This window comes from Anolis sagrei, chromosome 4 (assembly GCF_037176765.1).
Source record: "Anolis sagrei isolate rAnoSag1 chromosome 4, rAnoSag1.mat, whole genome shotgun sequence".
Taxonomy (NCBI): Eukaryota; Metazoa; Chordata; class Lepidosauria; order Squamata; family Dactyloidae; genus Anolis; species Anolis sagrei.
Genome location: NC_090024.1, coordinates 218,334,606 through 218,351,908, shown reverse-complemented (window position 1 = coordinate 218,351,908; position 17,303 = coordinate 218,334,606). Strand labels below are relative to the sequence as shown.

The 17,303-nt window shown below is 39.8% G+C and overlaps 1 protein-coding gene across 1 annotated transcript; it reads right to left on the bottom strand.

Moving 5' to 3' along the window:
- Positions 1–627: 627 nt before the first annotated feature.
- On the bottom strand, positions 628–16,666 carry SERINC3 (serine incorporator 3). The gene is made up of 10 exons (XM_060772187.2): positions 16,531–16,666; positions 12,276–12,437; positions 9,688–9,848; positions 8,319–8,398; positions 6,627–6,764; positions 5,439–5,608; positions 4,663–4,753; positions 3,687–3,870; positions 2,968–3,195; positions 628–1,414 (listed from the first exon to the last, which is right to left on the bottom strand). The coding sequence occupies exons 1-10, from the start codon at positions 16,567–16,569 to the stop codon at positions 1,276–1,278; spliced, it is 1,392 nt and encodes a 463-aa protein (XP_060628170.2). The 5' UTR covers positions 16,570–16,666; the 3' UTR covers positions 628–1,275.
- Positions 16,667–17,303: the final 637 nt, after the last annotated feature.

Genomic DNA, 17,303 nt, shown 5'->3' with positions numbered 1-17,303 from the left:
TGTCAGAAGTGACTTGAAAAACTGCACGTTGCTTCTGGTGTGAGAAAAACGGCCATCTGCAGAGACGTTGCCCAGGGGACATCCGCAGGGTTTTGCCATCCTGAGGGAGGCTCCTCTCATGTAGGAAGCTGAAGCTGACAGATGGGAGCTCACTCCGTCTTGTGGATTTGAACTGCTGACCTTCACGTCAGCAGTTCAGCTAGCACAAGGGTTCAACCTATTGCACCAGCGCGATTCCAAGTTATGTCAACATACACGACTATCGTGACTCTGGCAAAAATGTAGCAACAAGTGCAGTTTAAGACATTATCCAAAATTGAGCTTTTCACTGTGTTTTTGAAAAATGATAAATGCATTAAGGACTACACACAAACCCATCCCAAGAAAATAATGGGGCTGGAGTTGGAGTAACAAAAAGCAATCATGGAGTTCCATTTCAGCCCCCAAAACTATATCCAAGAATAGTAACAACTGGAGCAGGCACATAATGTAGCGTAGGGGAATGTACTTTTTAACATATGTGCCTGATGAAGCTTGACATCACATACATTTTGTTATGTATTACTCTTAATAATGAGTTAGAGGGCAAAAGGAAAGTATAACTTAATAAAACAATACTGAACACAATTTAATCAAACATGTTTATAGTGCAAATATTAAATGTCAAGATGGACAAATGGTCACTGTCTTTTACAAGCATTGGTCGTATTAGAAAACAGCACTTCAAGAAACTTCATTTCAATAATTTGTTTAAAGCATACTGAATACAATGAAATCAACTGACAAATAGGACAGTTTGTTTCCTACAGTGATCTAAAATTGCTAATTCTAACTCACAACATCGAACACACTGTTCTCTATTGAGAAAAGCAAATTTTACCCATTAAAAAGAGCACTCTTAGACACATTTCCTGGAGTGGAATGTACACTTGCAGTATGTCTTTCATATCCATATGCTGAAGCATTAGAACTTTTAAAATATATTACTTTGCATAATAATAATAATATGTGTGTGGTGTTTACAATATAGGCATTTACAAAACTTTAAACAGCAAAGCTGTAATAGATTAATTGTAAAGGCTAGCTTTGATTTAAACATATCAAGATGTACACATTTTAGATCTTGCATTAAGCATGAAATATGCGAGCAGCTTTCTGTTCATCTGTATGTTGCAGGAGAGACGACTGGAGTCTTGGCTCCAAGAAGCAATACAGAACATTTGGCTTTCAGCAGAGTGAAACGTCATGTTTCTATGCTTTCAGAGAAATTATCATTTAACTGAAGTCCCGGTTGGTTAGGACGAGAGGTGCCACTAAGCTCCAGAGGTAAAGGAGGAGACAGACCCAGCTTGAGGAGATCTTCACCCAGACAGCTGGCCACTTACTTGTCAGCGTTTTGGTTTCAGCATCAGGGCTGCATAATGAATAAAAGTAGTAAAGATATAAACCTATAGCTGGACATCTCATTAACACTAAAGAGAAGAAAAAATGCCAGAGGTTTTTTTTCTTCTTCATTTTTTTTTTTTTTGCACAATAGAAAAGGTAAAACTGATTTTATAATTACAAAGGTGTTTATTTTAGGACTGCTATTTTTAAGGCATTGGGACTCAACATTGAAAACAATCTTAGAAACATAACTGGTATCCTATTAGTTAGATTTGAGTCCTCATAATTCTTTCCCAGTCACATTTGCAATCCATACATTATTATGGCTTTTAATTTTAGCCACTTTGAGTTATTATTGTTAATAATACAGAATGCCCCCAAAACCTTAAAATCCAGCCACGTGTCACAAAGGATGGTGTTTGCTGCTCTGGTGAGAAGTATGCTAAAGGATGATGCATCCAGTCCCTGTCACAGTTACTGCAAGTGCACCAATGACTTACAATGGGACCCCACAGTGATCCTTATTTATGACTGGCACATCATTGCTGCTTAGGGGGTGGGGTGGGGGGACTGGATGTGCCATGCTTCAGTGTCCCACCTGCCCTCGGTGCAGCTGGCTAAATTTTAAGCTGGGCTTTGAGGGTCAGATTGAAAGATGGAGTATAACTGTGACATTGTGGCTTGATGTCTGCTGCAGAATCTCATCCTAGGTCAGTGGTTCTCAACATGTGGGCCCCCAGGTGTTTTGGCCTACAACTCCCAGAAATCCCAGCCAGTTTACCAGCTGTTAGGATTTCTGGGAGTTGAAGGCCAAAACATCTGGGGACTCACAGGTTGAGAACCACTGTCCTAGGTCTTTAATTTGAGAATACCTGGGACTTTAGAATTAATCTGAGGCAAAGAGCTGCTTTGTTTTCTGAAAGCTCAGGTGTCTCCCACTATTATCTACAAGATAAGGAGGGGGGGGGGGCAAGTCTAATACTTTTTCGGCGGGCTGAACTGGATTAACTCCCTCCAACAAAATAATTGCTGGAAGTTAGTGGAAACTTTATATTAAAATGAGATTAATTCATCCACAAAGAAGAAAAAGGAGTGAAGCCATGTTCCCTTCAGATTTTCCTGCAAGACACTGCCAAACAGGAGCTGCAGTCTCCACCCAACTCAAAGCTACTTCCCTTGCAAACAAAAGTGTGCTGGGTGAAAAAGTGAAATTATCAATCATAGAATGAAACCACTCTACACCAAGCATTTTTAACAGAATTGTAGAGAAATCCCAAAGTATATCACTTTAAAAAAACATCCTAAAACAGATCAAAAGCTTTGGATGGAGGCCCCTCAGATTCCAATATTGTTCATTTATCTCCACAGTGGCAATGTTTTGTTCTAGATTTGTGCAATTAATTTTGCCTGCAGCTTGCTGTGCCTAACATCTGGATGGCTACAAGGTTTTTCTTTAATAGGATATGTTTAAAAAGGACTTAGTACAGAACACACTTGTATCACATGTAAATGATGCCAAAGACCAATGCACTGGCGACAAGAAAACAATCTCCAAATAAAATGCCCCCGCAGCATTCTTACCTGTACCAGTTGGTAAGTGTCATCATGATATACAGGGAGGCAAGAAACAGCATGGTGTGGAAGACACTATAGCTATACTGGACAGCTTCCTTTTCATTGTCCAAGACCCTCTGGACCTCACCATCTTCTACATCACCTCCAGCCGCACCAGGAGTGTCATCCAGAATGACGCTGTCACTTACAGACAGGGTCAACTTGTTTACTTGGCTGTTGCTAGAAGAGCGGATGCTGCAAAACATTCAACAGAACTTTCAAAATTTTCAAATTGAAAAAAGCTGTAACTAACCAGAGAGTTGCTTAGCTTCATCAGCATTCCAGAATATACTAATCATGACCACAATGTTATTTTACTAATCATGCCAAACTTGCCTTGACCGTATAAGCTGCTTGGCAAAATGACTGCAGTAAACGAGATATAGGCTACTTTGAGTTCTTCAGAGGAAACATGGATTACAAATGTAACAAGAACATTTAAAAACAAAACTTTAGAATAGTCAGTGGAGACAAGACTACCGGACAAAGTTATTTGCAAAAATACACTTGTTAAGTTAAAATGCAGATAGAATTTGAAATCTCGCTCAACTGCATTATCAGTGCCATTAAAGTTATGTCCTACACTAATTCTGCAATCACGCATTACACAATTTTATATTCACTTAAAGCAGGATTTGATCATGTGTGGCTGCCTGCAAATAGTAAATACCAATCTTAGATCTTACCTGGAATACAGAAGACAAAGTACGAAGATAATCAGCCCAACAATGCTCTGTGCGTCCCACCACTGTGGGGATTTCAGTGGTGCAGAAGTGGGAATGACAGGTACAGCAGTGGCATTCACTGGGAGAGCAGTAGGTGCAGCTATTTGGCTGATGATATTCAGAAGACTTGGATTACAATGGCGGTCTGAAAAATAAATTCCACAAAACAAGCATATGAAGGCAAACCATCTGTATAAGCAATCATTTGTTGCTTGAGAATAGAGTGTTTGCTATAGCAAATGCCCTCTAGCAATGCAAGTGGGGAAATCTTTTCAAGTTAGGATCCAATTTCTCATTTCAGAATAGCTTCATGAGGGTATACTGCAGCACTAAAGGACATTCAGGCTAAAGCAAAGTAGGACCAATTCTTATCACTTTGGATGTTTTCCGTACAACGCACTAGAATTTATGTGAGTGATTGTGGGCGAGTGACACTCTCTCAACCTTAAGAAGGCAAATTTGAATCCCCTTGAAACAAATCTTGCCGAGAAAACCTCATGATAGGGAAGTTGGAAATGATTTGAAGGCACAGAGCAACATGCAAAGCACAGTTCAGATCTGTATCTGCGACTGAAGGAGGAGATAAATGCAAATACTTAGAAAATATTCCCTTACGCTCATTGCTGAATATAGATGAAAGTGAAAGCAGATCATAAAAAGGTGAGAAATGCTTTGGGCATAGCCATGGCTTCCACCCGATTTACAAATATGTCCTTTCAAGATAACTACTTCAAGTCCATAGTTACCAATGTCTAAGTCGATAATTCTCTAGCAAAGTACACACTAATCTCATACTTTGCTATGAATTGTGAAAGTTTGCAAAGCACATCCTGCTCCAGTTTTCAAAACTGTTGAAAGGCTCCTTTTTATCCTTCCTTATCTCCATTGCAACTACTATTTTGAATACATATATTTTTTTACATATGGGAATGCTTACCAGGCTCATTGGACATGGCAGACCAAGTGAGGTACATGGTGTAGAGAGTAATGACAGAAGACTGGAGAAGGCCAGAATGAGGCTGATTTTCCTGTTGCGTCAACCAAATGTAAGCATCATGATAAATGTAAGTCACAGTGTTGCTCAATAGTTTAATCGGAAATATTTCAGTTCTACTACAACATCAATACTGAATGGGGAAAAAAGAAGCATAAATGCATATTGGGGAATTTATGAGCATCATGCAAGCATTACATTCACCTATGCCTCACAAATATTAATCCTATATATTTAAATACATGCAGAAAATGGCTCTTTCAAAATCCCCAAATCTGCTTCCCTTTTATTTAGTAATTCCTGCCCTGACCAGAATGGCTACTGTCTAATCATTTGTTTCCTTTGTTCCCTGCCCTCCTTCTACAACTAAATCAAGCATCTGCTTTCATGCTACATCTGAGCATCAACAATTTTAGAACCCATATTCTGTTAAAATTGTTCTGAATTTTAGCTATTTATATTTCAGTGAAATAGCAGACTATATGACCACTAAATTTAAATGTCTTGTACATCACATAGGTACAGCTTTAATGAAAGTAAGTTTGCAACTAGTTTTACCACAAGAAGCCATAAACTGTGTCTTCTGCCCATGTATTTGGAGGGCAAGTATCACACCTATCTAGACAAAGTTGTCATTTAGTAATGTACAAGCCCAAGTATGTCAGTCACTTCTCTCATGTATACCCCACACAAGAACCCCATGGAAAAAATCTTCATACCTGGACTTTAGGAAGGATTGATGTGATAGATACAGCAATGCACAAAATCATATTAAAGCTGATGAAAAACTTGTTCTCAATACAACCCTCAGGTTTTGTGTAGAAGACATAGAAGAGCACAATGGCAATGAGTGACAGGATATAGTTCAAGCATGTGCAGGACAGCAGAGCTGAAGAAAAAGCACATCATTACAAAATGAAGCATGTTATACACAATATTTTTTTTACTCAGATTTCTGGAGAACCTATTCAGACTGTTTAAATTTTAGAAGAGAGATCTTGAGTTTCGACTCTAAAAGGTCTACTTAAGGTACAAGTAAATTACTGTCTAAAATGACTACTTCTATTGGCTGCCTTTCCAACTTCTCCATATTAAAAATCAAGATTCATTATTTCATTTTGATTGTCACAACATCCTACATAATACCCAGAATAAATCTGCCTGCAGTTGTGGTATTTCAGCAATGGTACCTGCAGATGCTATGTAATCATATTTCGATTACTAAATATCAAAATGGTCACTACCACCGATAAGTTGATCTAACACAGAGGCTGGCTTTCTGTTCAGTAATCCGATGTCATAAACCAGTGTGGTGAACTCTGGGAGACCAGGGTTCAAGACCCTGCTTTGTTTTCTCAGCCTTAAAGGAAAACAATGGTTACCCTTCTCTGCCTCTGATCAAATCCTGCCAAGAAAACTCAGGCTTGCCTTAAGTCGGAAACAATTTGAGGACACACAGCAATAGAAAAGCCTAGTTTATGACATGGCAATTATTCCAAAGAACATTCATGTGCTCTGCACTATTGTGATGACCAAAATGCATCCCCCATTATTAGTAATGATATTCCCAGCCTTCTCCCAGTTGCAGATTGCACTGAAACAACCAGCTGTGATAGAATGAGGAGAAGGTCATTCACCAGTCTTCAGTCATCTTCCCCAGTATGTTGTGGTTGCAAGAGGGCTGGACATGTCATTACTCACTCCCCCACTTTCTAGCATCTCAGAAATGGTTGCATCCAAGGATGCAAACCTCCAAAGATAGGATTTGAAAGGGTAGCATTGGAAGACACTGATGTAGCTACAACTCCCAAAGAAAGATTTCAGGCAGAGTTGTCTACTGAAGCAGAACACAATGTGCTTCCTGCCTCTTGCCCATTTGTGCTGCTCATCAGATAAACACCACTTACCTGCATACCAGCACCTGGGGTTTCCCTCTTCCATTCGTTCAACCCAAGATTCATTCCAGGAATGAGCAAAATCAACAAGCAGAATCAGTTGGATGAGAATGAAGAGGAAGGCACCACAGGTGCCAATTACAAATAATGCTAGAAGGAAGAAGAGAGAGTTAAAGCAAAAGCATTTAGCATATGAAAGCCTCTAACTGAATATATTTAAATCAAGTAGGAAAGTGACTGAGTCTTGATCTACAAATTAAATATGTATGCATGGGTATGTGCCTGTGCATGCCTCTCCCCGGTCACTTCCCTACATCTATCAATTCATTAATAAATAGATCTGCACACATTTCAGAGAGGTAGCTATGTTGGGCTTAGTCAAAACCAAAGGCTTCAAACAGAGTGTATATATCATTTCCTTTTTGCAAAACCACACATTGGATTACAGCATGCCCAGTCACCAAACAAACAAAAAAAGGCAAGGCAAGAACTTTGCAGATTTCTTAATAAATAACTTCTTACTTTGAATATCTCATCCATTTAATTATTACATAATTGCCCCACTATTCCCTCAAGCATAGCAAAGGTAAAGGTCAGGGTTTTCCCCTGACATTAAGTCCAGTTGTGTCTGAGGGTTGGTGCTCATCTCCATTTCTAAGCCGAAGAGCCTCCAAGGTCATGTAGCCAGCATGACTGCATGGAGCGCCGTTAGAAGCGGTACCTATTGATCTACTCACATTTGCATGTTTTTGGCAGAAGCTGGGACTAACAGCAGAAACTCACACCGCTCCCTGGATTCGAATCTGTGACCTTTCGGGTAGCAAGTTCAGCAGCGCAGCGGTTTAATCCACTGCGCCACCAGGAGCTCCCTTCCCTCAAGCATATAGCAGCTTTACTCCATTCTCTTTCACAATCCTGTGAGTTTGGTAGGCTAACCAATGGTGATTAGCTCTAGTTCATCCACTGTGTTTCACAGCTAGGATTAAGGCAAACAAACAAACAAACAAACACTTCTCATGTCAAAGACTAGGGATGGGTGGTCCCCCGTATGTGGTGAGACTGCAAATCCCAGAAGCCCAAGCCAGCATAACCAATTGTGAGAAATCACTAAGAGATGTCGTTCATGGAGGCTTTTAAATAGAGGCAGCATGGCCACATGTCAAGGGTGTTTTGATTGTGCTTTTTCTACATGACAGGAGGTTGGACTGATGGCCCATGCAGTCTTTTCCATATGCCATCCTGGACTGACATTCCAGCTGCATCACACTGCTTTTAAGGTTAATGATTGAAAATATGCAGGAAATAGCTTTTAAACTGTTTTGTGGGTGGAGGAGAGGTCATCTAAAGAACACAAGTGGGAAATGAGGCCTTTTGAAGCCTATCCCACTATATCTTCCCCACCCCATCTCATTAAACAAGCAATTCAGCAAATGCATAGTTACATTTTGCCTTGCCATGCAGGTAAGTTACAATCATGGTGGAACTTAGGAAGAGTTTACAAGGCACCACCATGTGGCATACAATCATGACTTCACCTTTAGTAGAGATTTAATGTCAACATCTTTCCAGAGGGCAAAAGGATGGCATCAACTGGATGCCTTCTATGAAAAAAAAACAAATAAAAGAAAACCACACATTCACACACAATTGAACATGATTTCAATTCTTCAAAAAGATTTTATTTACTTATCCATGAGATCATACCTCTTGTGAAAGGCCCTTCCGGAATGTAAAATGCTCCAACCATGATGCCAACAATTGCAGCTATCTTGAAGAACCAAAATCTATTTTAAAAACACAACAGAAGACTAATACGCACTTATTTTTCTACAATAAATCCTCTAAACCTAACAAAACTAAGTACTAAGATTATCTAACAGTTATAGGTTAAAAAGGGTAAGTATGCAAGCACACTTTCTTAGCTTGCAATCTTATTCTCAGGCATCTGAATTGTCACTCAGCTGCTTGTGCTTATATTTGTAAGCCATGGCTTACTTTTACATCTGAATATAGTGCAGTCATCAGATCTGACTATCGTGGATTTGATTATTCATGGATTGGATTATAAAATTCATTACAGAGATCTCTAGGTCTTCCAGTGCAATTCTATGGCCAGCTTCCAGCAGAAGCTCACCATAGATTAGTGCTGGAAGACCTAGAAATTCCTAAAGAGGTATATTCTCAGGTTTAAAAATAGCAATTTTGAAAAAATAGCATTTTTCATTTTCACAGAAGTCCTGTGCTTTTAAGTCCAGTGAATGTGAAGAGTTGGCTGTAATTACTGGCCCTTAACAATTAGGTGCATTTGCATCAAACTAAGCATGTATGTCTAATGTTTGTTTTAACTGATTATAAGTTTATAGTTATATGTAGTAATTAGTTATTATGATTTCTTTGTATGCTGTATGTTGGCACTGAATTTTTGCCATTAATATGTTGTAAACTTCCTTGAATCTCCCCAGGGGTGAGAAAGGCAGTATATAAATACAGTAAATAAATAAATACTGTAGTCCTTTAAAATGAAAGAAAACTCAAAACCTGGCAGATATGCTGAGCACAGGTCTAGTATATATGCTAAACCTCTTTACCTTGGGCTCAAGACAAGATAGACAGGAAAAGCATCCAAAGATTAACTCCAGCCAAAGATGGTATTTATAAGCAAGCAGGTTATAAATTTTATGTAGCATAAAATTTAATTCTTATTACATAATAAATTATTTTATTTTTAAAAGATAAACTTTAGAAGTTGTCTGCACAAAATTTGAAAAAGGATTATTTTACATTAACTCAGGATTAAAGCAAGCTATTCATTTTCCACTCAGTTTTAAGCAATGGGTTGGAAATTCATGAAATTCTTCTACGGATAATGGAAAAAAGAATTCTGAACATAGTTAAAAGCTGAAACTAGTGGTTGTTGTTTTTGTTTTGTTTTTTGCCCATGGGAACATATTTATACAGGTCTGGAACAATGAAGACATTTCTATATCCAACTTAAGACACATCACTATAAATGAAAGCACCCATTCCAATATATCTGGATTATATACTCAAGATAGAATAAAGAGTAGCCTACCCATTATGTACAGCAGCCCTTGGATCTTTACTTGATTTCACTTGTATCATAAGAAGGGCAAAGAGGAAGAAGAATACGGCCATGGCAAAACTGATTCGGTAGACTGCTCTATATCCAACCAAAGCTTCACAGTCAACAATGCCATCACAAAACCCAGGCACCTGAAAGAGAATCGATACAAATTTCCTAAAACTTTGTCACAGATGTATGGATTACATAATATCCACATCTTTTCTATGCTCCATTGTGTAAGCATAGAGCATCAAAAGGCAGTGCATGTCTTTTATCTTGGTTCTAATATCATTGCTCTAGATTATGTCTTTTACAATCTTGTCAGTATGCTATATCATAATTTAATATTATACTACAACACACAATAGAAAGCAGTCTAGAACACAAAAGCATAGGAGACATTGCTACTAAGAGTTGCAAGGTATTCTTCCTCAAACCCAGAAAGTTCCAAACACCTTTCTCTACACCCCATTCTCATTTCATTCTAAGATTTTTTTCTTCTTTCCCGTATGTAGATAGATTTGTGAACCAAAACAGTTTTCTGATTGAAGTTCCAAAATGTTCTCCCTCTATATCTCGTCTCCCCACTGCCCTCTACAGATGGAAAGAATATTTGAAAATATTTGATAAATGATTGAAAAACATTTCCATCACTTGCTGTAAGGAGATGGGAAACCCACCAGCCGAATGACAAAACCTTGAGACACCTGTTATGAATGTGGAAATCACAATAAGTGAACATTAATGTTTTTTACGTAACTGTCAAAATTAAGTTTCCATAACATTTTAGAGTATCTTTCAAGACATCCAGATTTAACAGATATGAATGTAAATGAAAACTGAAAGCTGAAGGTTTTTGTATCAATATATAGCTAGGTAACACCAGTATTTGGAGCTCACACATTATGAGTAAGTCAGACAGACAAGGTTTTATGAGGCAGTGAAAAATTCATCAAACATAGGTGTGTATTTGGATAGGTAAATAATAGGAATAGCAACTACAGGCCTCAGGGCCAAACAACCTCCCAGTCTAACTACCGAATGGAGAAAAGGTGCATTGAAAGAACTGAGTAGTAATCCACTATAACTATTCTATAAGGTATTTTACAGATAAGCTCACTCATTTGCTACCAACACAGATGCGACTATTCCCACAGTTAACTAGGTGTACTTTTGACAACTGCTTGTCCTGTTAGTGCAGTCTGTAGAAGTGGACATGATTTTTAAAGAGATAAAACTAATTACATGCACAATGGAGCCTTACTCATCCTGGCTAACAAAAGGAGCCAGAGACAGACTGCTCAAGTAGGTAACAGGAGTGATAAGTGCTTCTTTGTGGGAAAGGTTAGATCTGTTTTCATCTAGCTTTAGGCCTTGTTTTGAGATGAAGAGAGACTTGGTGGAGGATCTATATAGATGAGGAATTACAACACTCATAGTTCTGTTGGACATCTCAGAAGTTTAATAACACAGATCCGCATATTTTTCTGGAATAACTTGCTTTTCAAGTATAAGACTGAGGGCCTTGTTGCTACAGCAGTTAGAATTCTTCCTAGATGAGATGATGGTAGTAATGCTTGCTTATTCAATTAAGTTAGCCTTTGCAGTTTGTTTTTGTTTTTTTGGTCGTGTCAGGAGTGACCTGAGAAACTGCAAGTCGCTTCTGGTGTGAGAGAATTGGCCGTCTGCAATGACGTTGCCCAGGGGGCGCCCGGATAATTTGATGTTTTATCATCCTTGTGGGAGGCTTCTCTCATGTCCCCGCTGGAGCTGATAGAGGGAGCTCATCCACCTCTCCCCGGATTCAAACCTGTGACCTATCGGTCTTCAGTCCTGCCGGTACAGGGGTTTAACCCACTGCGTCACCGGGGGCCACCAGCCTTTGCAGTGATTCTCAACCTGTGGGTCCCCGGGTGTTTTGGCCTACAACTCCCAGAAATCTGAGCCAGTTTACCAGCTATTAGGATTTATAGGAGTTGAAGGCCAAAACATATGGGGACCCACAGGTTGGGAACCACTGCTTTAGGGTTTCCTCTAGGTTCATCCTTGTCCTCTGTGCCATTCAAACCATCTAAGAAACCATTAAGGAATATGATATGAATGTGATAATTCAGAATTAGAAACATGGAAATGACATCCATCTCATTTCAAAAACGCTGCAAATGCCCTGAAGAGTTCTGTGGACCATTAACATACTGAAAATGGGATAACGAATCCAAAACAGAGAGAAATGCTTTGATCCTGTCCAGATGTACTGGGGTACCATCTATATTTGGTGGAGTGGCACTTTTCTTGAAGTGCTCACAGTTTAGCGATTTTTACATACAGTTGAGAAAGCTGGACAAGAAATAAGATACGAAGAAATGTGTTGCAGGAGAAGAGTTCTGTAGAAATTGTGAGGATGAGATAGGACTCAGAAGAATGAGCCCCATAAAACAAAGTTTCTCTCTTCCCTCTTGCGTATTTTAAGGAAAACAGAAGTAACATGTTGTTGCTTCTGGTCTTTTTTGCACGCTATATATTAAAGTGGTAAATCAGTACACAGTCAGAGACAGAATTATGAAACCTCTCAGTACCTTTTTCAGCTGCTTTTCCATTCCTGGTGCCAGCATGATGCAAGCAACAAGAGTACTGAGGAGGAGAAGGAAGGCATAAATAAGCCGAGTCACCAGAGAATTCTTGCTGTTGGGACAACAGCGACACAGCAAACATGATGCACCGCCACACAGGCAGGGAATCTGCAAAACACAGGTGTCAAGTGGTAAGATTTCATCTTAATTGTTTCAAGTTTATCTTAAGTTGTATATACAAAAACACCTTGTAGCCATCAACTCTTCAAAGCAAGTTCTGTTTCTGTTTGAAAGACAAAGATTTCTGGGCAAAAAAAAAAGGAAAACAAAAGTATCATAAACATGCAACAACTGATAAATTTCCAAATAGAGAATACCACAAATCATTCTCAAGTTTTTACCCAAAGAAATGTGATGTTCCATGATAAATTACAAAAATTGCCTCAGAAACTGTGGCATGGTCACATGACAAATTTTCCTTGCTATAAAAAGTCATGCTAGTGAAAAGTCATACCAATAGAAGGGTGTTGGCTTAAAAACATGGCACAAGCATGCTGTAAATATTCAAGCAGCTAAACCAACAAGCCCAGAACACCTTAAGTGTTATCCTGAAATGCTACGCCTACTCTGAAGAGTATAACTATGAAAGCCCTCTTTGTTTCACTAACTATGCCACTTCTCCTACATTTATAGAGATTGCCAGTTCTGTTGCCATTTAATCTGAACTAAGCTTTCTTGCTCTAAATGCCACAAGGTCATAAAAGAGAAATAAATGTAGATTATTTCAGAACATGCCATTGCTTTAAAATGCTTGAAATAATTAAAAATCTAAGCAGTCTATTTTCTTTTCCTTCCATGAAGCCATAAGCATATTCAGAAAACCACAACAGTTAGAGCAATAGGGATACGACAGAGTCCTTCCACACAGCCATATAACCCAGAATATCAAGGCAGAAAATCCCACAATATCTGCTTTGAACTGAGTTATCTGACGGCCCTTCCACACAGCCCGATATCTCAGAATATCAAGGCAGAAAATCCCACACTATCTGCTTTGAACTGGAATATATGGCAGTGTGGACTCAGATAACCCAGTTCAAAGCAGATAGTGTGGGATTTTCTGCTTTGATATTCTGGGATATAGGGCAGTGTGGAAGGGCCCTGAGTCCACACTGCCATATATTCCAGTTCATAACAGAAAATGTGGGATTCTATTCAGCTGTGTGGAAAGGGCCACAGGTGGACTGTCATGTAAGATTTGGTTTGTAATACTTGTGTATAGTAAGTAATTACACATTAACTTGGATATAATAACTAGAATACCAAGGATATGAGTGCCTCAGAAGTCACTTCCTGTCTGAAGAAAAACATTCCTAAAATGAAACCACGAGCCTTAGGAAACATGAAGAAAAGGGAGCAACAGTCTCAATTTTAGATGCATCATTCATAAAAACTGAGCAAAACATTAAAAGTGAAAGTAATTCTATGTTAAGGATTGCAAGCACAGAGCACAGAGGCATCCAGTAAAAAATAAATTAATAACAACAGGTGAACGAAATGGGAACTACACAACCAAGTTTAACTAATAAGACATTGTGGGTAGGGAAACAGTAGGCATGGGTGAACTCTGGCCCTCCAGGTATTTTGAACGTCAACTCCCACAATTCCTAACAGCCTCAGAGCCTTTCCTTTTCCCTCTCAGACAGTTAAGCAGCTGGGGGGGGGGGGGGGGGCACGAAGGAAAGGGTCTGATGCTGTTAGGAATTGTGGGAGTTGAAGTCCAAAACATCTGAAGGGCCAGAGTTCACCCATGCCTGGGATACAGTATACTGTAAGGCAGTCTGGTGAAGTGGTTTGAGCACCGAACTACAATTCTGGAGATCATGGTTCAAATCCCCACTTGGCTATGAGACCCACTGGATCACCTTGGTAAGTCAAACTCTCTCTGACTCAGGGTCCTTCCACATAGCCATATAACTCAGACTATGGAGGCAGAAAAATCCCACAATATCTGCTTTGAACTGGGTTATCTGAGTCCACACTGCATATACCCCAGTTCAATGCAGAAAATTTGGGGTTTTATTCAGCTGTGTGGAAGGGGCCCCAGAGGAGGCAATGGCAAACATCTTCTGAATAAATCTTGCCAAGGAAACCCTGTGTAAGGGATGCTATAGTCTCAAAACACTTTGAGGGCACAATAACTACAATACTGCAAATAAATAAATAAATACTGTAATGTTAGTATTGAGATAACTCACCAATACATATCAGGGCTAATAGTCTAAATTTCAGAAGAAGGGGCAAGCGAAATCACCTCTGAAATCCTAAGAAATCCATGGGGTCACTATAAGTTCACAAGTTACTGGAAGGCACGCACATACATACACATAAGTGAAAACTGATGAAGATATTTATTTATTTATTTATATCCCACTTTCAAAGCAGCTTACTATTTATTTACTGTAGTTATCAAAAACAAACAACTATAAAACAGTATATCATTATATACTATTATATATGACTAGCTGTCCCCTGCCATGCGTTGCTGTGGCCCAATCTGATGATCTCGAAAATAATGAGAAAGTGTTGGTTTCTAATATATGTAATTTCTTTATTCTTGTGGGTAAATAGTACTTCTTGTTGTTTCTCTTGTCAGTGTTGATGTAGAGATTTTCTGGCTTGCCTACTCTGGAACATGTAACATATTATTGTCCTTCTTTAGGGATCCCTTTCAAATCTATGATATTATATATGTCATATATATATGTGTATGCGTGTGTGTGTGTGCGCGCGCGTGAATCGTATATATCTATCTATATCTATGGATGGATGGCTCTTTGTCAGGAGGGCTTTGATTATGTTTTCTTGACCCGGTGAAGGGAGCTGGACTGGATGGCCTAAGGGTGCATTTCTTAAACCTGGGGGTTGGGACCCCTGGAAGGGGGGGGGTCGTGAGGGGTGTCAGAAGGGTTGCCAAAGACTACCAAAAAACACAGTATTTTCTGTTGTTCATGGGGGTTCTTTGTGGGAGGTCTGGCCCAATTCTATCATAAGTGGGGTTCAGAATGCTCTTTGATTGTAGATGAACTATAAATCCAAGTAACTATTTATTTATTTATTTACTTCATTTATGTACCGCTTTTCTCAGCCCTTAGGCAACTCAAAGCGGTTAACAACAGCAAAAATTCAATGCTAAACATCATAAAAACAATTAAAGGACAGTTAAAACAGTAGCATAATAAACAATTAAGCATCAATATAACAAATCATTAGCGTCTCATCAGTACAGTCAAAATCCAATCTCATCATCCGTTATTCCGTGTTCCTATGTTCATTACACTGCTTAATCAAATGCCTGCTCGAACAACCAGGTCTTCACTTTCCTCCAAAATGCCAATAGGGAGGGGAGGGGAGGGGGGGGGGCGATCTAATTTCTGTAGGAAGGGCGTTCCACAGCCGAGGGGCCACCACTGAGAAGGCCCTGTCTCTACAACTCCCTAATGTCAAGGCCTATTTCCCCCAAACTCCATCTGTGTTCACATTTGGGCATATGGAGTATTCGTGCCAAATTTAATCCAGATCCATCATTGATTTGAGTCCACAGTGCTCTCCAGATGTAGGTGAACTACAACTCCCAAGGTCAATGCCCATCAAACCTTTCCAGAATTTCCTGTTAATTGTGGGAGTCCTATGTGCAAAGTTTGGTCCGATCCCATCGTTGGTGGGATTCAGAATGCTCTTTGATTGTAGTTGAACTGTAAACTACAAGTCCCAAATGACTATAAACTACAAGTCCCAAATGATGAAATCCATGTTTTTGAATGATCGTAGTAGTAGGGGTAGTAGGTGTATTGTGGGGTAGTAGGTGTATTGTGTCCAAAATTGGTGGCAATTCATCCAGTGTTTTTTTGAGGTATGTTAATCCTACAAACAAACATTTTATTTATTATAATATTTATATATATATATATATATATATATAAACATAGATAAGCAGTATTATATTTAATATATTAGTATTATTATATTAAAATATTATATATTATCATATTGTATCATAACTTGCCCCCTCTCCAGGTGTTTTGGACTCCCAACTCCCACAATTGTGGGAGTTGGAGTCCAAAACATCTGGAGGGAAAGGCTCAAGCTTGCCCCTGCCTGGTGTAGAGGCTTAGTGACGTCCGTGGGAAGCGAAAGAAGCATAGGGAGGCCCCAAAGGGGAGGCCTCGCCTCGGAAAGCCCTCTCCCCGCCGCCACTCACCCAGCTGGCCAGGGAACAGACGCCCAGCACGGCCCCCATGGCGATGGCGGCGACCACAACCGCGCAGCTTCCTCCCTTGGGCTCCCCTCAGGACCACTTCCGCTCCCCTTCTGCTCGGCTCGGTAGCTGTTGTTGTCTCCGCCCTGCGACGCCGCTCTGATTGGTTCCCGCTTCAGGCTGCCATGGGGAAAGGGGGCGGGGTTTCCCCAGCCGGCCAATAGGACGGCCTCGCCCTCAATCAGAAAGCGAAAAAGTCATTGCTCTCTGGGATGAGTCAAAGCCGTGACGCAAGCAGTCACTGAAGGCGCTGAGTGGATATAATATTTTGAAATGACGGGGCTATTGTCCTGGTCAGACCAATTGGAGAGCCGCATCTCTTTGAGGAGGCGGGACAAACATGAACTTTTCCTTCCACTAGGGGTAAATAGTTGCTATGGCAACAGCCTGCTTCAGTCTCCTGAGAAGGGAGCCTATGAGGCCCCTTCCACACAGCTGAATGAAATCCCACATTGTCTGCTTTGAACTGGGTTATATGGCAGTGTGGACCCAGGGCCCTTTCACACAGCCATATGACCCAGAATATCAAGGCAGAAAATCCCACAATGTGCTTTGAACTGGGTTATATGGCAGTGTAGACCCAGGGCCCTTCCACACTGCCATATGACCCAGAATATCAAGGCAGAAAATCCCACAATGTCTGCTTTGAACTGAGTCCACACTGCAATGTATTCCAGTTCAAAACAAAAACATTATTTATTTCCAACATTTCTACC